General features: G+C 41.6%; 1 protein-coding gene across 1 annotated transcript; it reads right to left on the minus strand.

Annotated features, from left to right (window-relative positions):
- Nucleotides 1–22,181: 22,181 nt before the first annotated feature.
- LOC148128945 (uncharacterized) lies at nucleotides 22,182–25,366 on the minus strand. The gene is made up of 3 exons (XM_087947330.1): nucleotides 23,747–25,366; nucleotides 22,845–22,946; nucleotides 22,182–22,394 (listed from the first exon to the last, which is right to left on the minus strand). The coding sequence occupies exons 1-3, from the start codon at nucleotides 25,364–25,366 to the stop codon at nucleotides 22,290–22,292; spliced, it is 1,827 nt and encodes a 608-aa protein (XP_087803456.1). The 3' UTR covers nucleotides 22,182–22,289.
- Nucleotides 25,367–25,692: the final 326 nt, after the last annotated feature.

Here is a 25,692-nt window from a genome sequence, read left to right on the forward strand (position 1 = left end):
GGCAGTTTCTACACATGGTTACCCAGGCTTCAATTTGTTTATCGATGCCTGGCCACCACACGTAGCTTCGAGCGAGAGCCTTCATGCGGACGGTGCCCGGATGTCCTTCGTGCAGGGTTTGCAACACGAGCCACTGTAGTCTCTCTGGTACGACGACTCTATCTCCCCATAGGATGCAGCCCTTCTGGGAAAATAGTTCCGTTTGCCGGTGTTTGAACGGCGCGAAAGTGGCGGGGGTTTCTTCGGCTGGCCACCCGCGTTCGACCCAACTGAGAACTCTTGCAAGGATAGGGTCCTGTTTTGTGTCGGCGGCGATATCCCTTGCCGTTAGGGGCGGCGAGTTGAGAGTTTCAATTTGCAGCATAGTGAGGGTTGGAGCTGGGTCGCTGACGGTTTCCGGAAGTGGGGAACGGCTCAAAGCGTCAGCATGGGGAATGGCTTTCCCCGGGCGATGCTGCAGTACGTAGTTGTAGGCTGCTAGGAATTCTGACCAGCGGGTCATTCTAGGTGACAATATATGCGGCGTTGGTTTATCACCTGCTAAAATGCCGAGTAAAGGCTTGTGGTCTGTAACTAAAGTAAAGGGCCGCCCGTAAACATATTCGTGAAATCGCTTCACGGCTGATACAATAGCAAGAGCCTCTTTGTCAAGTTGGCTATAGTTTCGTTCAGCCTTTGATAATGTGCGGGAAAAGAACACAATGGGAGCCTCATTCCCGTTTGGTAACACGTGGCTCAAAATGGCTCCAACCCCAAACGGTGACGCGTCGGACGTAATATTTAATGGCAAAGTCTCATTGTACTGCATTATCACAGCGTCGGAGGTTAATAAGTCTTTCACCTTTCTGAAAGAGCGCTCCTCTTTGTGACCCCAAACCCAAATCGCTTTCTTGTCGAGAAGTCGATTAAGGGTTCGGCTACTGTTGCCTTGTGAGGCAAGAAGATGTTGTAAAAATTAACGAGTCCCAAGAAGGCCTGGAGATCAGCCTTACTTTTAGGTCTTGGGGCGTTTTTAATTGCTCTGAGTTTGGTCTCGGTGGGGTGAATCCCTTGTTTATCGAGGAGATACCCAAGAAACTCCACCCGCTCAGTACACAGTTGACACTTATTTTTTTTCACCTTAAGGCCGGCGTCTTTGAATCTATGCAGGACCAGTCTGAGACACCGTTCGAGCTCTTCTCTATTAGGGGCAGCAATTAAAACGTCATCAAAATACGGCACAACCCCTTTTATGCCTTGCAAAAGTCTCTCCATTAGACTCTGAAATATCCCTGGGGCTACACTCACTCCAAACTGGAGTCTGTTGCATTTAAAGGCACCTCAGTGTGTAACGATAGTCTGTGCCTCTGCGGTTTCTGTATCAACGGGTAGTTGTTGATACGCTTGCGCTAAGTCCAACTTTGCGAAGATCTTCCTGCCGCCCAGGGAGTGAGAAGATGTTGAACCACAGGCACCGGATAAGCGCTCTGTTGGAGTGCGTGGTTCAGGGTGGCGTGGTAATCTCCACAAATCCTAATTGACCCATCCAGTTTGATGGGGGTTACAATTGGGGTTTCCCAACGGAATAGGTTCCAACACCCCTTGGGTTATTAACTTATCAAGTTGCTCGTCGATCTTGGGTTTAAGGGCGAACGGAACTCGACGAGGCTTAAGGCGGATAGGGGCTACTTCTGGATTGAGGTTAAATGATATAGGGGTCCCCTTGTACTTGCCTAAGTTGTCTGAAAACACGTCCTGGAATTCTTGGATGATGCCCTCTTCCCAATCGTCGCTCTCGGCATGATGAATGCCGGCTAATTCAATCCCTAGTGGGGCGAACCATTGTAGGCCTAGCAAGCTGGGCCGGTTACCATTGACGACAGTCAATGGAAGTGCTGCACTTCGATTTTTGAAAGTTACTTGGACTTGAGTCAAGCCGGCGACTGGAATCGTGTTCCCCTGGTAATCCTTGAGGACGATCTTCTGGGTGCTGAGATCCTGACGACGGATGGCAGGGATGAGTTGTTTGAGGGTTTTCCAGGAAACCATCGAGAGGGACGACCCCGAATCGACTTCCATTGGTTTTCGATGGCGACTCTCACTCGGATTTTCTGTGCGTCTAGTAGCGAAGCGTGGCCGATGGTTGTCGTTTGGTGTGCCTCTTCCCGTTTTGCTTGAAGGGCCGGTGCCCTGTTTCTGTAGGAGTGGTTGTTCTCTTGGTTACCCAAGTGATGCCGATTTACAAGAACATTTCTTGTGGGTTGTCAGAGGTTGCTCTCCCTTCGGTTTGGGTTAGACTCTCTCTTGCTTCTGCAGGTCTCAGGTGCGATGTGGCCTCTCTTCCCACAGGCGTGGCAGAGTGCGTAGCGGAATTTGCAGTTGAGTCTTTTATGGGTGGCTCCACAACTTGTGCATTTGTGCGGAGTCCTTAGAGTTCGTGGACTTTGATTGCCCAGAATCCTGATGACTTCTTCATCACTTTCTGGAGTGCGATTCTTGTGGTGGGCTGTTGCCGAGAACTTCTGCAAACCAGGTGAAGTGTCATGGGCGAGTCGACGAAGCGGTGCATGGTTGCGGCGCCTTCGAGCAGCCGACTTCCTGGTTTCTTCTGCTGCAGTAGCATAGGTGACGGCCTCTGGAAAGCTGACGTTGCCTTTCTCCATAGGCCTTCTGCACCCGTGTGGTGCATCTAATCCCGGAACTATCCAGCTCCGGTTTTTCCGTTGGTCCCTCTGGTAATATTCACGTCTTCGGGCTGGTGTTGATGCAGCGGATGCATAATGAGCCCACAGGAGAGGTGCGAGGGTGTCCCAATCCATTTCTTTTACTTCAGCCGGTTTTGCAAGTGCTTTAGCCACCTGGAATACGGCAGGCCCGCAGTACGTCAGAAACACTGCTCTTTTCTTGCTGGTGGAAACGTTCTCTAAATTGTTGGTTTCCAAGAATATTACCGGGGAACGATCCATATACGACTCCCAGTCTTCTTTCTCTGGGTCGAAAGGAGCGGGTGGTATAGCGCCGCTTGACATCCTGCCGATGTAGGTGCGCTCTCAGCCACGTGCTTCGGTTGGTGCTCTGTAGGGTTTAGCCAGCTCTATTGTCTCAGAATCCCATCCTCGTCGCCAATGTTAAGTATGAGGCATGGGTGTAGAAACGGAGACGAGACTGCTTCTTGTGAACTTCAGCTCTTTATTTAAAGCATGATAACAGAGACAAAAAAACCCGGTTAGCAGCCACCCTTTTATAGAGTGAACTGCCATCCGGATGACCAATGAATGTTGTTATAGGGTTTGAACCTCGTCCAATGGGACTCGGCCCACTAACAGCCAATCAGATTGCTCGGAATGAACCAATCATAATTTGCCATTATATGGGCCAATAGGAAGTGCAGGATTACGATCCTGCTATGCAAATGAATCTTTATTAATTACATTTCTTTAATTCACAACAGTGCCTGTGCCCAACTGAGCCCTGATCTTCCTGCTCACAGATAAGCCTGCAAGTCATGTTAGCCCTTCCCCCACCTTCCCCAGATTTTTCTGGGCCTTCCCAATCCGGGCTCGGCTGGCTGACTAAGCTGGCATGGCTCCATCCCACACGGCACTTTCCCAGCTACGTGGTGGTCGTGGCGCAGTGAAGGTAGGTGGATGTCGCAGCTGGGGTTGCTAAAAATTGTGCACCACATGTGCAGCCTGGCTGGGACATCCACCCGCCCTGCCCTGCCCTCCCGCCACCACCACCACCCTCAAGAAAGCAAGCGGCTGCTGAAGGTCTTTCGAAGGGAGGGTGAAGGCTTCTGCCACTGCCGCCATCCACAGAGGTGCTTTGGGAGTGGTGGAGTGGGACGGGTGTTCCACGGCCCCTCTGTGGCTGCCAGATCTTTGGGAGGGAGGGAGGGCAGAGGCTGCTGCCCCTGCCGCCATCTGCAGAGGTGCTTTGGGAAGGCTGGAGTATGAGGGGTGCTCCAAGGCTCCACCACCACCTCCACCTGCAAATAAAGTAAGCAGCTGCTGGAGGTCTTTGGGAGGGCGGGCAGATGCTGCTGCCACTGTTAAGCCTGAATTCCCCAACGAGTGTTAAGGAAAACAAACTAAACAGAATGTGTAGCGTAGTCAGATAGGCAGACAGGTAAATGTGTGAGATAAGTTTGTATTTTAGTTAACACGCAGTAAAAAACAGATACGCTTGTGCTATCAAAAATATAGTTTATTCCATTAGGAATTATAGCATAGTCAAAACAGTCCATATGTCATATATCATTTCAGTCAGTCCAGTCGGGAATACTCAATTTGCAAAATCCGTGTTGAATAGCCAATGTCAGTTCACTTACAATAAATCAGTCCGTATTATCTCTTCTCTCCGTTGAGAAATCAACACTCCTTTCTCTCCTCCGTTCCAGTAAGGAAAAACGCAGTCATCAATCCATCCAGTAATTAGGGATCATTAAGCCAGAGAGAGAGAGCTGCAATTGACTTGCTTCTTTTATGGTGCTTTTACAACCACACCCTTAATTACATTCTTGTAGTTAAAGTTACACACACTTTAACCAACAAACCATGATAACTTATTTATTATTTTTTACCCAAACCAGTTAGGGTAAACAATGTTATCCCTAACATTCTCCCCTTTTGGGTAATAATAATAAATATTACAATAATATAAACATTTACACCTTTCATAATTGTTACAACTCTCTTTAAATTTTACTACACCTTGAGCTTTTGTAAACTGGTCTGCAATGTTTTCTTCCGTCATGCAGTACTCTAGTTTAATTAGACCATTTTTCACAGATTCTCTAACATTTAAGTATCTTAAATCAGTATGCTTTGATCTAGTCTTTACAGCAATATTAGTAGCTAACTGTATGGCTGCCTGGTTGTCCTCGTACACAATAATGGAATCTTTAACAGTTATACCCATGTCTAATAATAACTGTTTGTACAGAATTAAGTCAGTGCATAGTAATGACAGACATGAAAATTCTGCTTCCATCGTGGACAAGCTGATATGCTGTTGTATGATTGACCTCCACCCTATTAGTGTCTTACCAAATAATATAGCCATCCCAGATGTTGATTTTCTAGTGTTTATGTCAGTTGCAAAACTTGCATCTGCATAGGCACTAAGAATCAAATAACCTTTTGGCTCTAGATACAATGCATGGTGCATTGTTCCTTTAAGATATCTTAAAATTCTCTTTAATGCTTGCCAATGACATTGATGTGAATCATTATTAAATCGTGCCAGCTGATTAACACTATAAGCAATATCTGGCCTTGACCAATTGCTTATATATGATAAGCTACCAATCAAAGATTGATAGATGGTCTTATCGAATTTGGGACTTTGAGCATCAGTTTGGCAAACTTCCTGACTCATTGGAGTCTTTGCCGGCTTACAAAGTTCCATTTTATACAATTTAATTAATTGGCAAATTTTATCTTCTTGAGATATTTTAAATCCATTTTGGTCTTGTTAATTGTTAATCCTAGATACTTTTTAATTTCACCTAAATGCTTTAATTTTATCTTTTTGGCTAATAATGAAATAATCTCAGTAGCTTCATTATTGGTATTAGTAATCAAAGCAATATCATCTGTAAATAATAACAATAATGACACCGTTCCATTATTTTCTCTTTTAAACATACATGGATCTGCTAAACCAGATTTAAACCCTATATTGTTTAATTCTTTCACAATATATTGGTTCCATTCATAGCCAGATTGTTTCAATCCATATAGACTCTTTTTGAGTTTCCAACAATCATTGCTATTTGCTTTATTATCATTTATACCAACTGGTTTTTTCAAATATATTGTATGCTGCAATGGTGCATGTAGATAGGCAGTTTCTACGTCTAAATGGTTAACTATATACCGTATATACTCGAGTATAAGTCGACCCGAATATAAGCCGAGGCACCTAATTTTACACAAAAAACTGGGAAAACTTATTGACTCGAGTATAAGCCGAGGGTGGGAAATGCAGCAGCTACTGGTAAATTTCAAAAATAAAAATAATTAATTTGGGAAACGATCTCACTATCATGAAAGGTTTAATTGATTCACTAACCCAAAAGAAGATGATGATGATGACAGCGGGAGGCAGGAGTCACTCTCTTCCCCTCCCTCGGAGGCCCCCTGAGTCAGGAGTCGCTACCGCCCGTGCGCGCGCCCAGTCCCGCATCGCCTCGGGAAGGGAAAGGCAAAAAGGAAGAGCCAGCGGCAGCACTTTGCAACAGCAGCAGCGGCACCAGAGGCTCAGGCTCAGCGGCTCCTGGTTTTGCCCCACCCTTCCCAAGGCAACGCAGGACCGGAGCCGCACTGGCGGCAGCAACTCCGACAGCCCCAGCTGGACACCTGAGCGGAGATGTAGGGAGAAGGCAAAAGCGACGGAAGATCCTTCAGGGGAAACTGAGGGGAGACTCACCCTGGTCCAGATGAGCCCCCTTCCCGCCCCTAAGGAAGCAGAGGCAGCCAGCAAGGGCAGGCAAGCCCGCTTCACAGACTCCGTCCGTCGTCACTCCCACCCACCCACCCAAAGCCACGAAGTCCCCCAATCGCGCAGCCCAGAATCGCCCTCCCCTCAGGAGGCAGCAACGACACCCGCCAGCGCGTGGAGCAGGATGGCGCTGGAGATCGTTGGCTGCCTCTTTCGCAGCACGTGGAGGCCTCCCGGCTGGCCAGCTGCTCTCCTCCTTCTCTGCCTGGGGAGGCTTCTTGTGCTGCAAAAGAGGCTTCTCCAACATCCGGCATCGCCCTGTTCTATGTGCCGGGCCCGGCAAGTCCGAGCAGCCAGCGTGTGGAGCAGGACGGCGCCGGAGATGTTGGCTGCCTCTTTCGCAGCACGGGAGGCCTCCCCGGCTGGCCAGCTGTTCTCCTCCTTCTCTGCCTGCACTCAGCACTGCCGCAGCTCTTCCTTTTTGCCTTTCCCTTCCCGAGGCGACGCGGGACTGGGGCCGCACCGGCGGCAGCAACTCCCGACAGCCCCAGCCGGACACTGAGCGGAGCCCGGGCGGAACTGCCTGTTGCTGCCGTGGGCGCCGTTGCGGGCGCCTGGCTGCCCAAGTAAAGAACAGGGCCGCGCCGGACCATCGGAGAAGCGGAGCAAAGCCGGACACCAGCAGCTGCCTCCTCGGCGCAGAAAGCCTCCCCAACCAGCCGGCTGGTCTCCTCCTCCTCAGTCACACAGAACAAACAGGCAGAGAAGGAGGAGAGCAGCTGTGGCCAGCCGGGGAGGCCTCCCGTGCTGCGAAAGAGGCAGCCAATCGATCTCCGGCGCCCGTCCTGCTCCACGCGCTGGCTGCTCGGACTTGCCGGGCCCAGCACATAGAACAGGGAGGTGCTGGATGTTGGAGAAGCCGAGCGGAGCCGAAGCCACCTCGGCTCGCGTTGTTTTCTGAGCCCGCGAGCCTAGAGCCAGGCGCTTCATTGCACGGCGGAGCTTCTTGTCTCGGGAAAACCGGGCGTCTTTGCTGCCCCCTGAGGGGAGGCGATTCTGGGCTGCGCGATTGGGGGGACTTCGTGGCTTTGGGTGGGTGGGTGGGTGGGTGGGAGTGACGACGGACGGAGTCTGTGAAGTGGGGCTTGCCTGCCCTTTGGCTGCCTCTGCTTCCTTAGGGCAGGAAGGGGCTCATCTGGACCAAGGGTGAGTCTCCCCTCAGTTTCCCCTGAAGGATCTTCCGCCGCGTTTTGCCTTCTCCCCACATCTTCCTCTGTTAAAATTCCCACACACACATACACACTTATTTTCGGGCGGATAGATTTCGTGTCTGAGCATTCTCACATGACGGTGAGTCTTCCCCAAAAAACAGTTAAAAAAAAAAAACATATCCTCATGCAAGAACTTTTCTGCTTCCGATTACCCCCATGCTTAAAAGTTGCAAGGAAACACGGAGAAGCAGGGAAGCGCCTGCCCAGCTCCGGATTTCCACACCATTTTTTTTCAGAGGGATCTGACTCGAGTATAAGCCGAGGGGTTTTTTCAGCACAAAAATGGGCTGAAAAACTAGGCTTATACTCGAGTATATACAGTAATTCTTCTTAGCTGCCCACACTAAAGCTGCTCTTAAAGTTGTAGCCTTTAAATTTGGTGCAAATACTTCATCATAATCAAATGCATTTTTGATTACATCCTTGAGCTACTAACCTAGCCTTATAAGTAACTGTCCCATTATTTCCAGTCTTTACTTTGAATATCCATTTGCACCCAATGGATTTTTCTCCTGGAGGTAATTTGGTATCTTCATATACTTTCATTTCCTTTAATGAATTTAACTCTTTTTCCATTGCCTTTTTCCAATTCTCCTGATCCTTTACAGGATACATCCTAAGTTCATCTATACTAGTAGGAACTTTATTTACTTGGCAAACTATACTTGCCTGATACCTTTCAGGTGGTCTGGTTACACGTGTTGTGCGTCTAGGTATTACAGGACTTACAGGTGGACTTTCCTTTATTTCCTGTTCTTGATTATCTATCTCTTCTTGATCAATTGTTTCCTCTTGTTCTGGTTCTATTTGCTCTTCGTGGACTTCTTCTTTAATTGGACTTTTCTTATAACTAGTCTTTTCTTTCTGCTTCTTGTAGGGTTCTATAATTACATCATTATCTGAATCTTGCTCTAATCTATTCCATCCTATATGTTCTAGGAATTGTGCACTAGCACTACAGTATACTCTAGATGTACCTTGTTCCCAGAATCTATAAGATCTATGGTTTGATTGATATCCAACAAAAAATAATCTTTTAGCTCTATGCTGTCCTTTGTTTCTGAGTTGTGTAGGGATATGCACCCATGCTGGTGCACCAAATGTGTGAATGTAACCCAAATCAGGTTTCCTACCATGCCACAGTGTGAATGGTAATTCACCTGTTGTTGAATTAACAACATTATTTAATATGTGATTACCACACATTATAGCTTCTCCCCACAAATTGTCAGGTAATCCTGAATCTGACAACATAGTCCGTCCCATTGATTGCAGTGTTTGGCCTCGTCTCTCTATAAAGGCATTATGTTGAGGCCTATATGGTGCAGACATTTTATGTTGAATACCTGCCATCCTAAGTCTCCTCTGGAATTTATTATTTGTAAATTCCGCACCATTAATCTGTTATAAGAGTTACTAATTTCTTTTTAGTTTTCCTCTCTGCAAATTTTAACCAATTAAAGAAATTTAGATATGCGTTTCAGTTTTTCTCTTCATTAGAAAACAGAAACTATACCTAGAATAGTGGTCCATTATGCTTAATATGTATCGAGCACCACCTACACTTGGTTTTTTAGGACCTATTATATCGGCAAATACTACTTCTAAAGGCTCTTTGGTAGTAAATCCATCAACTCTATTTGCCGGTATGACTTTGCTTTTGCTTTGATTGCAGGCAGAACATTGCAAATACTTATTACAAGGTTTCAAACTTATTCCTTTAGATAGTTGAACAGTTCTCTTAATCATTTTAAAATTTAAATGACCTAGCCGTCGGTGTAACAAGTGAATACATTCATCATGAGGTTTCTTATTATCATAAACCGTGTTAGCCACCTCTAAACCATTATCATTTAACACATACAATTCACCTCTTAAAGATGCAGTAATTTTCTTACCTTCTTTTCAATTAAGCAATCATCTCCCCTAAAGGTAACTACGTATCCTAATCTAACCAACATTCTAACTGAAAGCAAATTAAATTTAATTTGAGGTACATATAACATTTTTACGTTCTCTTTTATACAAGAACAATGTGCAATACCTTCACCTTTGCTTTCATTTTCCAGCCGTTTGCCAATGAGATATGCTGTGAACTCATGGACATTTTTACAATTTTTGTTATCATTTGTTATACAGTGGGATGCTCCACTGTCAACCACCCATAAATTATTTTTTCACAACTCCATTACTATACATGGCTAACTCAAAATTTTTATTTTTTTCTTTGATGACTTCCAGTATTTTGACTTGCATTCTGGCGCTTTGCTTTCTTACAAAATCTTGCCAAATGTCCTCTTCCTCCACAATTAAAACACTTTTTAATTGCGTATGCAGTAGGTTCATTATTTTCCTTTTGAGGTTGCTCCCTCCTTAACTGATCTCTTTCAAGCCTTCTTCTGGCCTCTTCAATCAATCTGCCAGTGATATCAGTTAAAGTTAGGCTTTCTTTAGGTAAAATTTCAAGGGAAGTTACGTAGTCATCAAAACTTTCGTCTAATGAAGATAGAATTATGTAGACCTGGTGTAGTTCAGAGAAAATAAGCTCCTTCTCGTGCAGTTCTTGAAAAATGCTTTTCATAGTATTCAAATGACTCAGCATATCACCATTCCTTTGGAGATGCGTCCCGAAAAGCTTCCATGTTAGATTTATGTGAGCACCAACGTTATCTCGGACATAAATCCTCTTCAGTTTTTGCCAACACCCAAAAGCTGTTTGCTCTCCGCGCGTATATGGACAAGTTGCAGATCAGATAGTGTTAGTCCTATGATGCAAAGAGCTTGTTCATTTTTCTGTTTAAAGTCTTCTATCTTTTGACTATCTTCCTCATTTTCAGTATCCCATTCCTCTATGTTTGGTGGGTTTTCAATTATGTTCCACAGACCTTCTCTTCGTAGAAGTAGACTACATTTCATAGACCATGAAACATAGTTTGTTCCATCCAGCTTGGATATAAGGGACAAACTTTGTAGACTGACTTGTGCCATGTTTCAATATATGGATATAAAACTATAATTAATAAAAAACACAGCTGTCTGTTTACTGTAACGTGTAACAACACAAAATCTCACTTTTTACATAAACCTGTTTTTTATCCTAGTTAAACTGACTTTGCAGTCTCTGGGCCCATAACCAGTGTTAAGCCTGAATTCCCCAACGAGTGTTAAGGAAAACAAACTAAACAGAATGTGTAGCGTAGTCAGATAGGCAGACAGGTAAATGTGTGAGATAAGTTTGTATTTTAGTTAACACGCAGTAAAAAACAGATACGCTTGTGCTATCAAAAATATAGTTTATTCTATTAGGAATTATAGCATAGTCAAAACAGTCCATATGTCATATATCATTTCAGTCAGTCCAGTCGGGGATACTCAATTTGCAAAATCCGTGTTGAATAGCCAATGTCAGTTCACTTACAATAAATCAGTCCGTATTATCTCTTCTCTCCGTTGAGAAATCAACACTCCTTTCTCTCCTCCGTTCCAGTAAGGAAAACGCAGTCATCAATCCATCCAGTAATTAGGGATCATTAAGCCAGAGAGAGAGAGCTGCAATTGACTTGCTTCTTTTATGGTGCTTTTACAACCACACCCTTAATTACATTCTTGTAGTTAAAGTTACACACACTTTAACCAACAAACCATGATAACTTATTTATTATTTTTTTACCCAAACCAGTTAGGGTAAACAATGTTATCCCTAACAGCCACCATTCACAGAGGTGCTTTGGGAGGGCTGGAGTGGGGAGGTTCCTCCAGGGCCCTGCGCCACTACCTCCACCCACAAATATAGTAAGTGGATGCCGGAGGTTTTTGGGAGGGCACGCCGCCTGCTTTCTTCCTTTTCCCACCGCCCGCTGCTGACTGGAGCTCGTGGGATCATTCAGTTCATCCCAGACCGTGTGTGTGTGTGTGTGTGTGTGAGAGAGAGAGAGAGAGAGAGAGAGAAAGAGAGAAAGAGAGATCAGAAAGAGAGAGAAACGAAAGAGAAAAAGAAATAGGAAGAGGTTGGTGTGTGTGTGAGAGAGAGTGAGTGAAAGAGAGAAGAAAAAGGGAAAGAAAAAGGGGGAAAGAAAAAGAAAGACAAAAATAGGGAGAGAAAGAGAGAAAAAACTGTGCTTAAGTGTTTCATTATTTATCATGTGTTAATATTTTACACTGTCCGTATACTTAGAGTGATTTTACTGCCTTTCTTTTGCCCAGGGCTACCACATATTTTCAGGTATTTACATGCATTCAATGTCTAGTCCAGAGCATAAATATGTGTATGTTTCTTTTGTACATCAGGTTGCATAAGTCCAGCTTAATATGCTAGTCCTGGTATGTGATATTTTGTATACATACAGAGAAAGAAGCATTCTTGTGATCTTTGACTTTTAGGCTTGCTGTCAAACATCAGCCATAATAATTACTGTTTTGAACAATATGCAGGTTGTATTACACAAATGGCTATTTTATATGTGAAATTATGAAATAAATTTGAGTAGAGGTCCTGGGAAAGTGTCAGAAAAACAGAAGAACACTGGAAGGACCTTGAGGGACCTATACCATTTCAGAGAAATGGCTGTCCAGTCTTTTCTGAAAAACCTCCAGTGATTGAGCACCCAGAACTTCTGGAGACAGGCAGTTCCACTGGTTAATTGTTCTCACTGTCAGCAAGTTTCTCCTTAGTTTTAGGTTGCTTCTCTAATGTTCAGTTTCCATCCATTGCTTCTTCTTTGCATTCTGCTTCTTTGGAAAATACATTGTCCCCCTTTCTTTGTGGCAGCCCCTTAAAAGCCTGTTGCCCATCACACTTTTGGGTAAAGCACATGAGCCATTTCCTCTTTCAGTGGTCCATGAAAGTACATCTATATTATGCAGATAATAAAGTCAAAAAAGGTGAAGAACATTTTTACAGAACTATAGATACATTGAGGCTGGGTGTGACAAGGAATGGCTGGGAGGGGAGGGGCCAGGCAAGGCACCCCTTGACATGAGTGACATTGATTTGACCATGCCCACCCAGTCACATGACCACCAAGCCATGACCACCAAATAAGCTACGCCCACAGAACTGGTAATAAAAAATTTTGATTCCCACCGCTGGGCCAAAGGACGGGTAGAGCTTAACCAAGGCATAAATAACTCTATAGTGGCAAAATGACACATATGCTTAAACAAGGCGCAACTCCATAGACAAACAGGCATGTAGGCTAAAAGAAAGGTAGAACTCCAAAAAAGGTAATAGCTTTATGAAATGTTATTTCCCTATTTCTGGAAATCAGCTGTATAAAAGATCATGTTATGCTGTTCAATAAAAGTTTTGCAAAAGTCCATCTTGTGTCTGGCTCTGTTTGGCTTCTGTGCCAGGCTGAACCATTTATTGAACAACAATAACATTTTCCTTCAGTATAAGATTGGTATTAAGATGTTTACCTATATATAGAAATGATGATAAGCATTGAGGTACCGTATTTGCCGGCGTATAAGGCGACTTTTTGCCCTGAAAAACATGCCTCCAAGTGGGGGGTCGTCTTATACGCCGGGAGGACTCCGACTCCCACTTGAGCTTGAGTTGCAGCCGGGAGGGAGGCTGGGGGGGGAGCGGTGTGTGTGTGTTTTTGTGTGTGTGTGTGTGTGTGTGTGTGTGTGTGTGTGTGGCGGGTGTCACTCGCCACGCGCTGCGCAACCTTTCCCCCTCTTCCTTCCTTAGCGGTGTGGGGAGGAGAGGATTCGAAGATCCTCACGTGCGGCGTACTTTTCTTTTTTTTTTTTCTTTTTGCACGCAGGTTTTGCATGCGGGCGGCTGTAGGTTAAGGATGGGGAGCCCCGGGTGGGTTATCAGGTTTTACGGTGCTTCCAACATGTGCGAACGGTGGGAGAGCGGAGAAGAGAAGCGGCGAGCGCCCGCTGTGTGAAATCCTGCCGTCAAAGCAACACTGGGGAGGCAGGGTATAAATTTACCAGGTTAATGTAGCAATGGTGATTAATGCCCAGAACATTGTTTGCGGGTATTGGGGTGTGTGTGTGTGTGTGTGGTGGTGGTGAGGAGAGGTTGTCCTTTGAATGCGGAAAAGTAGGTGTGACCTTGTGTAGGAAAATAAAGAGATCCTTTTTAGCGTGTTTGGCTTCTTTGCCTCCCTCGTTCGCTTTGACGTGGAGATAATGGCCTTGGGCGGGAGGGGAAGAAAACGGTAGCTGGATCATTTCAAATTTCACTTACTCTCCTGCCTCACTTCAATATGTCTGAGCGACTCCAGATACTGGAAGACTTTTTGAATGAAAGTGTTACCTCCATTTTTTTTTTTTTAAAGAGGGCCACTTGGGGAAAAAAAAAAGATTCTAAGGAATTCCTTGTTTCTTGATTAAAGAGAAGGCATTGAATATACTGTTCCTTGGCAGCCTTTTTCAGTGTCCGGGTTTTTGGTGTGTGTGTGTGTGAGAGAGAGAGAGAGAGAGAGAGAGAGATCAGCTGTATTGAGAAGAGAACGTTTCCTGTGTTCTCATTTTATTTACAACATATTTTACGCTTAATGGTAAGCAATGAAAAATATTTTTAAAACTCATTTCTAAACTCCATAGCTATTTGCATATTCTTGGTTCAAAATTGGATTAGCTCATTTCAAAATTGTCCAAAGCAGAAAAGTGCGTCAAAAAAAAAAAAAAGTGCAAAAGTGGAAGGTGTGTGGAAGAGGGGGTAGTCTTATACGGTAGTATATAACAAACTCTATATTTTGAGTGGAAATGTTGGGGGGTCGTCTTGTACGCCCAGTCGTCTTATACGCCGGCAAATACGGTAATTCCCTGTTAGGAGAATGAGTGCACACAGGGAAACGTAGTGAGAGTGATGTTGAATAACACATGACCAGCACACAGATACACTGAATAGTAAAATGTAGGTTTTACTTCCAGTAAACGGTTAAACAAAGTCCAACAAGCAGTCCAAGTTATACACGGTTAAAGCAGTCAGTATTCAGTCCAGGGATAATCCAAATAACAAGTCCAGTATCATACACAGTTCAGTAACAGACTTACAGCAATTCAAGAAGAACGACTATCAGCAACAGTCAATAGGGAAAATGCAAGAACCAAAAACAGTGAACAACGTAACATTGACCAACTAGCAATGAACAACAACAGACCAGAACAACCCAGGTTTCTGGCTCCATCTTATGGCTGTTTGAGGAACTACACCCAATTACAATTTTTGCATTCCCTGAAAGAGACAGTATTAAATGTCTATCCTGGTTTATATATTTCCAACCCAACTATTAGGTGACTATCAATTCCTAACATTGATGATGATGATGTGTGTGTGTCTGTGTGTGTGTGTGTGTGAGAGAGAGAGAGAGAGAGAGAGATACAGAGACAGAGACAGAGAGAGACAGAGACAGAGATAGAGACAGAGAGACATAAACAGAGACAGAGAGCGGGAGGTCAGATTAGTATTTGAGGAGAATTCCTGATGGAATATAAATGTGTGCTAGATGATTTGGGTCAAGAATGATTTAGAACAGTGGTCCCCAACCTTTCTGGCTTGGTGGCCTGGCAGGGTGGGGGAAGAGAGGATAGCCCCTTCTGAGTGGTAGATGGGGCAAACTCAATTATGTGCAGCTCCATTTGTGTATAAATGGCAGGAGCATGCACCCACCAGTCACACAAAAGGAGTTTCACATGAAAGTGCAAGAAGGCTGCCACTTATGCGAGAATAATTTCATGCATGAGGGCAAGTGCTGCCACTTGTGCAAGGCGAGCCTCGCACATGAAAGCAAGATGGCCACAACTCGTGCAAGGAGAATTCTGTGCACAAGAGCAAGGTGGCCGCCATTTGTGCGATGGAAATTTCAAAATAAAACTTTTTTCTCTATGCTTCAAACCCTTTTTGGAGGGGGGGGGTTGGGTTTTCTTTGCAAAGAGGAGGTCAGTCCACTTCTAACTCAGCACTTCAATTAAAAAAAAGCTCTACTCCTCCCTCAGACTTCAAGAATGCCTAATCAACAGAGCCTCTGCAATGGGAAAGTCTAATTAACAACTTGTTCCACTTACATTGCAAATCACAACTAGTGACTGTGGAATACTGCAGATGGCTGTAAAGGGAGCCTATTTGCCAAGAGGCGAAAAAATTTTCTTGTGACCACATAGGATATGCATTGCCATGTAACTTCAAAAATGGGCCGTAAGTGGTTGAGGTGTGTGGCCATTGTAACTTTGCATGGTTGCTTAGTAAGCAGTTGTAAGTTAATAACTACCTGTAGTCAAGACAGATTGTAAACAGAGATCTGTCAATCATTCTAGCTGCCTGACAAATCTCTGGTTTAACATTTTTATTGAGTTATAAAATAAAATAAGATACAAAATACAAAACTAAATAGGGGAACAGTAGGGAGAAAGAGGGGGAAGAGAAGTGAGGAAGGGTAGGAAAAAAAGAAAAACATTAATTTCCGACTGGGGTGGGATTAAAAATTTTTAACAACTGGTTCTGTGGGTGTGGCTTAGTTGGTGGGTGTGGCTTAATGGTCATGTGACAGGTGGGTGTGGCCAACTCAATGTCATTCATGTCAAGGGGCGCTTCTCCTCTCTTGGCCTCTCATGACAGTGGGGATGCTGCAATGGTCAAAAGTGTGAAAAACGGTCATACGTCACTTCTTTCAGTGCCATTGTAACTTTGAATAGTCACTAAATGAACTGCTGTAAGTCAAGGATTATCCGTACAAAAATACCAAAAGCTTCTTTGCTTGCAAAAAGCTGCCCTAAATACCAATCATTAGATTAAAAATACCTGCAAGCCGGAATTACAAATCAGGCAGGGTGCCAGAGCACCTAGAGGAATTAAAATAGTTAAAATGCAATGATAACTATCAGCAACCAACTCTTGCTCATAACGTGAAACCCTTTAGCAGATAGATCATTTAAGCTGTCCAGAAAGAGCAGACCCAGGAAAAGCAATCCTTAGATCCATTTGCACCACTTAAAGATACCAGCTGGTCTCACTCATCTCACAAGATATCCTAAGGAAATAATCCATTTTAAGGAAAGATCACATGCCCCCTAGAAAGGCATTAAAAAATCAGCACCAAGCTTGCATCCCGCCTCTTGGAAGCACACCCCAAAAGGACAGTGCCAGATACCACTAAAGCAGTGAAGGAAGACCCCCTCCCCAGATAGAAAAAGAAACCATGAGGCAGGATAAAATTCAAACACAATACAAATAATTAAAACACAGCAGTAGCTGTTGCTTTCTTAAAGGGGAAGGGTTGAACCAATTACCAGAACAAATAGATACAGGAACTAGCCAGATTTCTCAGACCAGTTTCTTTTCAGGAACAGAGATTAACCTTTTTCTTTCCAAACAAAGCTGAATAGAGAAAATTATCCCATTAATAAACACAGGATTAAACATCACTAAGGACAGAATTAAACCACACCCAAAACCAGTTTTAGACCAAAACTTAGAAAGGGTATGTAAACTCATGTTTGAATGTCAATCTTTCTAGCTAGCCAAGAAGTCTTGCTGAATGTCACTCATCTTGGTTCCTTGTCATTAAAAGCTTCTTTCCGCAGCTCTGCTTCATTATTCAATTATTTCTTCAAAGTGCTAACTGCAAGAGGGGAGTATTTCCTCCCAACAGTCATGTAAAAAGGTTAAAACAACCCTTCCCCTTTAAGAAAGTACCAGGAAAGAGAAAAAAAACCTCCTTCAGAGACAGTAAGTCTAGGCATACTGCCAAGAATGTAATAAGGGTGGAAAAAAACAAAAGGAGATTTCTTCTTTTTATATATGTATATATAAATTTTATTCTTATTTTTAACAACAAACATAAACACAAAAATATAACACATAAAACAACAAATAAAATCTTCCTTCAATTGTACAGTGTGTCGGTTGGTATATATATCTTGTGCACAATATCTATAGTCTTTTCCTCTTAAATTTACATTCATATTGCATTAATTAACTTTCCATATCATATTTTATTATTACTATACAATCATTAGACTTTAATTTCAATCCCATATTATCCTTTAGAGCGTATCTCAATTCTTACTACTTTTTATTCATATTATCTTATTCAAAGATAATCAGTTATAACATGTCATTACTACTTTAATATAATTTAATTTACTTTTCTATTCAACCATTGATAGAATAAATCCCATATTTTATAATACTCATTTACTTCTTGCTCTCTAATTGCTAATGTTAATCTGCTCATTTCTGCACATCCCATTATTTTCTTAATTACTTCCTCCTCCATTGGAATTTTCTCATTTTTCCAATTTTGAACAAATTCTAGCTGCCGTTAATACATTAATAATCAAATATGACAGTTTTCTATTGTAACCTTCAGGTAAAATTCCCAATAAAAATATCTCTGGTTTTAAATCTATATGCCGTTTGTCACTTTTTCCAACCATGTGTGTATTTTAGTCAGATATCTTTTAGCTTGTGCACATGTCTACCACATATGGTAATATGATCCAGTTATCTTATGACATTTCCAACACTTCACCGATTTATCTTTGAACATCTTTGCTATTCTTGCCGAGGGTAAATGCCACCTGTAAAACATCTTATACAAATTCTCTTTATATCCTTTTGACATTGTTAATTTATAGTTTCTAGTCCATAATTTCTGCCATTTTTCTAAATCTATCCCATACCCAAAAATTTTTCCCCCATGCAATCATCATTTCTTTAACTTGTTCTTCTTCCAACTTCATTCCTAATAAATAAGCATATAATTTTTTAATTATCCTCTGATCAGTACCTGTTAAGATTTTATCTAATTCAGAAGGTTCTTTATCAAATCCTTCTTTCTTGCTATCTTTGTCGTATCTAGAATGTATTTGCATATATGAGTACCAATTCATATTTATTCTTGCTTTGTTTTGAATTCACCCTTTTCATTTAAGATTTCACTATATCTGACTATATGCTCCATTTTAAAAACAATTGGATATGCAAATGCCTCTATTGTTGATACCCAGACTGGTATTTTCATATAATGTTGTTTCCTTACTTTCTCACTTTCTCCCTTAACAATAAAGCATCTCGAATATAGTGTCTCCTGAAATACCCATATACTTTGCTTTCCTTATACCATAGAAATAAATGCGACCCCAATTGTAAATCATGACCTTCCAATGTTAACAATCTAGTATTTCTCAGTGCAATCCATTCTTTCACCCACATCAGTATTGCTGCTTGATAGTATACTTCCCAATTAGGTAGCCCAAAACCTCCTCTCATTCTAGCCTCCTGTGAAAGTTTAAGTTTAATTCTTGCTTTCTTTCCTTGCCATATATGTTTCAACATTATTTTGTTGAAATCCTCAAAATATTCTTTCCCTAATTTAATTGGAATCATCTGAAATAAATATAATATCTTTGGTAATATATTCATTTTGATTGTAGATATTCTCCCTATTAGGGATAATTGTAAATTTTTCCATTGTTCCAAGTCTATCGCAATCTGTTGCTTTAATTTGTAATAATTATCTTCCTTTAATGTTCCACACCTTGCTGTCAGCTGTATTCCCAAATATTTCACTTTGTTTGTGATCTGGATATTCATCCTATCTGTCAATTCTTTCCCTTGTTTTTCAGTCATATTCTTGACTAAACTCTTAGTTTTATCTTTATTTATTTTTAATCCTGCTACTTGTCCATATTCTTCAATCTTTTCTAACAATTTGAACACTGTTTCCAATGGTTCTTCCAATATAAAAATCAGATCATCTACAAAAGCTTGTAGTTTGTATTCCTCATTTTTTATTTTCATTCCCTTTATTATTTTGTTTTGCCGAATATTTCTGTTTAGTACTTCCAAAGTCAATTCAAATAAGAGTGGCGACAGAGGGCATTCTTATCTAGTTTCTTTTTTAATCTTAATATTATCTGTCAAATCTCCATTTATCATTACTTTTGCAGATTGTTGAAGATATATTGCCTCGATTGCCTTAATTAATCTTTCTCCAAAACCCATTTATGGAGTTGCTCTTGGACATTCAAGCAGTGCGATGGAGCCTTAGGCTACTGGTCTGGGGTGAGAGTGACATATCAGCAAAAGCTCCACAGCCAAACCTTGGCATTTCCATTTCAAAGGATCAACTTTCGCTTCCTTCAACAATATGAAATGCTTAGATTGCTAGAAACATGTGGCCACTGGCCAAGCAGGCCTTTTGTATGACTTGCTGACTGGAGAGCCACACCCACTTCCCAAATCCTACTTTAAGAATGAGTAACTATTTCTGCCTCGGGATGCTATGCTTTACCTTTATCTTCTGCCTGGAACCCCAGGAATCATGGCACCATTGGACTGATTGTAGCTAGCAGGTCAGGCTTCTTTGAGGGGACTTAAAGGATGACACACAGACCTTCTTCCAAACTGGTAAAAGTAAACTTGTTTTGTGTTGATTGTGGTTGTGGTTGTGGTTATGAAATCGTTATTAAAAAGCAGAATGGGTGGCATGCCTGTTGGCTTTCTACCTCCCTCTCACAAATCTTTAAAAGGTCTACCAATTTTGGTTTGCCACTTTTGGGAAAGGATTTGGACTGGGAAAATGGTTCTTGGAATTGGGGGGAGGGGCACAAATTTCCCGACTCTGATCTAGCTAATCAACCAGGATGCTGGGGAAGAGACAAGCAGCAACACCAGGACTGGTGTTTTCATAAAGATTCAGGATGGGGAACTTTAATTTTGTACCCCCAGCACTTTGGGGTACATTGTAGTTTGGATATTGTATAATTTTATTCTTTTATGCTGCCTTCTATATGTTTTCTAGCTCCTCCCAGCTGCCTACATGGCCTTCATCAAGAACACACTTTAAAAGTCAGGTGTTTACACTGACAGAGTTCAGTGTTATTTATAGGAACGTAACGACTCTAGGCTGATGTTTAGTTCTGCCCCCCTAACTCTGGCTGTGTCTTCTCTTGCAGTCATTATATGTGATTTCCTAAAATCACTTCCTGATTGGGTAGTTATATAAAATGTTTGAATTCATAAAGTGTACAACTTTAAAATACCTTTTGCATAATTTAAAAGTTGCTAATGATTGCTGTTGTGGAAGAAAAGACTCAGTTCTTATCCACTCCTTAAAAATCCCTTTTGGATTCTAAACAATGGTAACAACCATTTTTATAATGTTTCATTAGGCACAATTATGGCATTGATTTATCTCTTTGTATACTTGAACTTAAACCTTTAGGCTTTAGCCCATTGAGGACTAAAAACTTTGTTTTCTTTTGAAAACCAAAACTAAAAACACTTGATGTTCAAAATGTGGAGGATTTAATAATTGAGAGGAAAGTTCTGTTATTTAGGTCACGATGCTGTATGTTAATCTTTACATAGCAAATGTATTGTCTGCTCATCAGTCGCAGAGTTGGTAACACGCCCAAAGGGCTTTATGCAAGCCAGCCAATTTGTAACATTTTGAAAAAAGGTTTCATGTCACTCCATTAATAAACACAGATTTAGGAGGTGAGTTGTGTGCCTCTTCTCAGAAACCCCCCATATGGGCATGATGATAACATCATATCAAGGTCATCTCCTAGGAAAGCCATTGTGGGAGGGAAAGAAAGGAAGTTGCCTCCCATCCATCTTTGCTGTCTAATAACTCATGAGGCAGAAACACCTGGGACTGTTTTTTTCTTCATTTGTATCAGAGTTGTCTTTAGGTAATGACCATATTTTGAATACTTTATAAAATTCTGGTCACTTGCACCTCATGAGGTTGCATCATTGCTGGAGACAACACAAAAAGACAAAATGGAACACACTTTCTTTGAAGAAATGTGTTCTAGCTTGGCAGCCTCCAATGTATTGAACTATGTGACTTGCTCATTGGGATGCTGGGAGTTGTAATTAACCAAAGAGAGAACTAGGGTGTGGAAGACAGTGTGGCTTAGGAAATGATCAGTGACAGAAAAGGCATCTGTTAGACAGCATCAAATAGATAGGGAAAATGCTTCAGAGGTCTTCATTAGCACTTAGCACTTGGTCAGCAAACTGCTTAGATACTGTTTGTGTGTGTGCATGCCTTCATATCAATGTTGACTGGTGGCAAATGTTGGGACTGTCCTTGCAGTTTTCTTGGAAAGATTTCAGAAATAATTTTCCATTGCCTCCTTCCTAGAGCTGAGAGAATGATTGAACCAAGTTCAGGAAACTCAGGAAATACGCCTTTTTTTTCTATGGCTAGAAATTTCTGCTAGATCAGCAGCATTGAGGAAACAATTGAAACGATTTCTATGAGTCCCAGGTTTCAGACGCCAGATGGAATGAAGGGTATGACTGGGTGGCAATCATCTTTCTTCTGCTTCTTTAGTTAGTGAAGACTTTGGTGACTTCAGCTCCGTATTAAGTGACTTCAGCGTAGTGACTTTCAGCTCTGTTGCCTCACTTGGCTGATCTCACCCTCATCACCAGTGTTAAGTTGGCGACTTGAGAAACGGACGCGACTCAGAAGTTAACTTCAGCTAACATCTTTATTTATCTTTATTAATGGTTACCCGCGGTGGCCGCCAGCTAACAGGATGGCTGACTGACAGGCAGCAGCTGACTCTGTCTGACAGCTCCCTTTTATACTCAGCTGTCAGATGGTCAGCCAATCAGAATGGTTCCAGTTCCTGCTCAATGTGCGGACTGAAGGGAGAACTTTGGCTCACAATGCAACAGGTTCCTTCTGTTCCTTTGGCAGTTCGATGAAAACAGATCTGTTGAATCCAAAAAGAAAGATGTGATTGTGAGGAATAAATGTAAATATTTTTCACAGTGAGGAAAAGGAATCTTTTTTCCCCTGCTTCTCAATAAGAAACTCTTCCCCTCCATCTTCTGTTTATAAAAAGGTGTGGAATCTCCAACATGGTCTTGGTAATCTGAATAAGAAGGTCTTATGGACCAAATCAAGCCTACCAGTTAGAGGTTGCCTATCAGAATTAAAGATGGGATGAATTCAAGCATAATACACCATCTCTTTGAGATTGAATATCATTATGTTAAATCCTGCTGCAGTAATGTGGTCCCCCTGAGTTTCGGTGTTCAAGGAAATAAGCAGTATATGAAGAGTTTGTAGAAGTTTATCTTTTCACTGCAGGACTTTGAGATATAGTGGGTAAATAAATTAATATAACACAGAGATAACATAGAATAATTTTTTAGCTTACCTTAATCAAACAAATTATTAAAATAACCATCTCCATTGTTAGTGAAACAGCCAACCACCAATTGATGCCATTCCCATACTGTGGAATTCCCTGCTTTGGTATCTACAAGGTTAAAAAAAGAAAAGTAAAGTGGAAGATGGGCCTTCACCTATTTTAACATCATCAACTCTATCCGGACTAATGTCATAGAGGCCAACTTGTACTCATTGGTATGAATCAGACTGTTCTATAACAGCTTGGTTCTCAGATAATGCTACACTAGAATTTGCTTAATTTGACTCTTAGCCCATATCTAATAAGATTTTAGCAACAACTTTAATCTAAACCCATAGCTTTAAGTTATTTTACTAAGCCATACATGTTTTAATTATTATCTTGAACTTAAAATCCTGGTTTATTATTGGTTTATACTTTGCCATACCTGAGGTCCTTACCATTTCATGGTAAACTCAAGGCAAGACAAAGGCAAGTTGCAGAAATCTTGTTCCCCTCCATGCTGTCTTGTAATTTTCCCTGGCAAATTTTTCACCATCCATCTTGTCTGCTGAACTATGGAAGAGTCTGACACCAGACAGATGGAAAAGTGTGCCAAATCATCTATTGTCCTACAAAACCCATTATGGAATTACAAAATTACAGTGAAAATGATTATATAATCATTCTAATGATACAATACATTATATAAAAGTGTTCAAAAATATTAACAAAAATCTTCATAAATCACTGACAAATGTAGTTCTATAAATATAGATGGAAAAAATATTGCTTTACATCAATTTGGGAGGGAAAAGAGAGATACATCTAGGTAACTAAATCTTGTAATATTCCTATTTGTGCACAAAAGCCTAACCCTAACCCTAATTCTAATTCCTATTAGGATTATTTATCTAGGTTGCTTTTACCTCATCAAAAGGTTTCTCCATTTTTCTGGAGCTTGCTATAGTCGTATTGGTTTCATTTTTAGTGAGCAACAAGTAGGATTTCCTCAGAGCAGAAGCTTCCTGAATGATATTTCTCTTATTGAGGAGTTTCATTGCAAGGCCTATTCTAGCAATGAAAAAACCACAAGGCTTCTGGATAGTCAGTTCTCTGCAGTCCACTTTAATCATACGGACCAAGTGGGCAATTAGGTTCCTCATAGGCTCATTAAGGATCAGATGTGCCAACTGTTTTTGCACCTCAGCTTCAAAGACATCGCCCTGAAGAAAATAGTTATCATTGCTTGACCAAAAATCAGATAAAAGGGGAACAGAGGTGGTTTGTTCCTGATACTCCCAATGCGCTTTGTTGGACAATGTTTTATCAGGCAACAGTTCGTTGAAAGTTTCAGACTCCTGAGTAGGTATACTGGAGTTGCTTCCTCCAATTATTAAGTTTCTGAGAAGGTTATCTTTTCTTGATTCCTGTTCCTTCTCAGGTTCCTGCTCCAAAAGTTTCTCTGGGATTTGTTCATTCTGAGTATATTTTTCTTTCACCTGGTCGCTGATTACAAAATGGGTGAGCCTTGCTGATCTATTGCCAGATTTCAGAATAAAGACCATTTTATCAGGCTGTTCCTCACCATTATCATCAACTACAATAGAAGAAGTCAAAGGAGGCAGCTGAGTTGAAAGATGTAAAATGGAGCATTTCTGTAAAGAGTGAACTGATGCTTGAGGATTGAACTGATGCTTCGGGAACCTCTTAACTTTCAGAGCTTCTGAAATTTCTGTAGCTACATCCTTTTGGATCTCCAACTCATGAGATTTCTTCTTTTTTCCTGTTATTTTTGCTTTAGGTGTGACTGGTGGCCACTTCTTAACCTTCTGAATTGCTTGTTGTCGTGCAGGTTTCCACCAGTGTTGAATCATGGTGTATGAAGTTTTTTTTACTTGCTCTCCTTGAAATTTTTGTATGCTTTCTGCAAATTGTCGCCTTTTCTTTAGGAAGCTAAGAAATAACTCTTCTCCTGTTTGCTTTTTTCCAAGCTCATGATCTTCTTGTATTGTTTTTTGATGCCTCTTTAACCATTTCAAAGGGCTTTTAGATCTCATGCTGAATTCACTGGAATGTTCTGAAATTTCTGTGGCCACTTCCTTTTGGATCCCCAACTCATGAGTTTTCTCTTTGTTTTCTGAAATTTTTGCAATTTCTATAGTTAAATCCTTTTGGACTTCCAACTTTTGAATCTCTTCATTTTTGGTTATTATTGCTTTGGGTGCCACTTGTAAGACATTGGGTGATTTGTACAGTTTTTTCAGCAGATTTTCATGGGATCCCATTTCATCCAAATATTCATGAGGATTTGATTGAGTTAATCTACCCCATAATTTTAAAACTGACTTAAGAAATTCAATGGAATTACCAATTGTCTCCCGAATGCGCACATTGTCATACCTGGGAGAATTGGTATTTGTTCTACAATTAATGTTTGAGGCTGGGCATAGAAGTATGAATCCATCCAACCTTTCCAAATACACCAATAGAATTCCAACCTGGAAAATTTGGGTCGCAGAGGGGGCAACGCATTTCATGATGCACATCCCTCTTGCTTGCTTTACCCAAGTGAAGGATGCTCTAGAATATTGCAGTGAACAATTGAAGAGATTCTATGTGGTTACCAAGCAACCACATGTTATGCCATATGGAGGCTGCAGGAAAATGCCACTCTGTGACATCATTTTACCATGATTCCTGACATCATAGAATTCCCAGAACCATGGCGACAATATAGGTAGTGGCCTCTTTTATACATAATGAGTTGATTTTATGAGATCACTCAGATATTTGGGATTAATGTTTTTGGGGCAGAGTCACAGTAGTATAGACCATTTGTTTCCACTGGAAAATCAGATTGTAGGGCCTGGCC

The sequence above is a fragment of the Notechis scutatus genome, chromosome Z (genome assembly GCF_049901735.1).
Source record: "Notechis scutatus isolate UNSWTSFEM ecotype Mainland chromosome Z, rNotScu1.2, whole genome shotgun sequence".
In the NCBI taxonomy this organism is placed as follows: domain Eukaryota; kingdom Metazoa; phylum Chordata; class Lepidosauria; order Squamata; family Elapidae; genus Notechis; species Notechis scutatus.

What these genes read in the sequence shown, in the direction of transcription:
- LOC148128945 (XM_087947330.1), bottom strand. Translation starts at nt 25,366, where the DNA reads ATGTGCATCATGAAATGCGTTGCCCCCTCTGCGACCCAAATTTTCCAG. An exon ending in TGGAGAAACCTTTTGATGAG is followed by an intron (nt 22,947 to 23,746) that starts GTAAAAGCAACC and finishes TTAACCTTGTAG; the next exon opens with ATACCAAAGCAGGGAATTCC. An exon ending in TAATAATTTGTTTGATTAAG is followed by an intron (nt 22,395 to 22,844) that starts GTAAGCTAAAAA and finishes TGGATTCAACAG; the next exon opens with ATCTGTTTTCATCGAACTGC.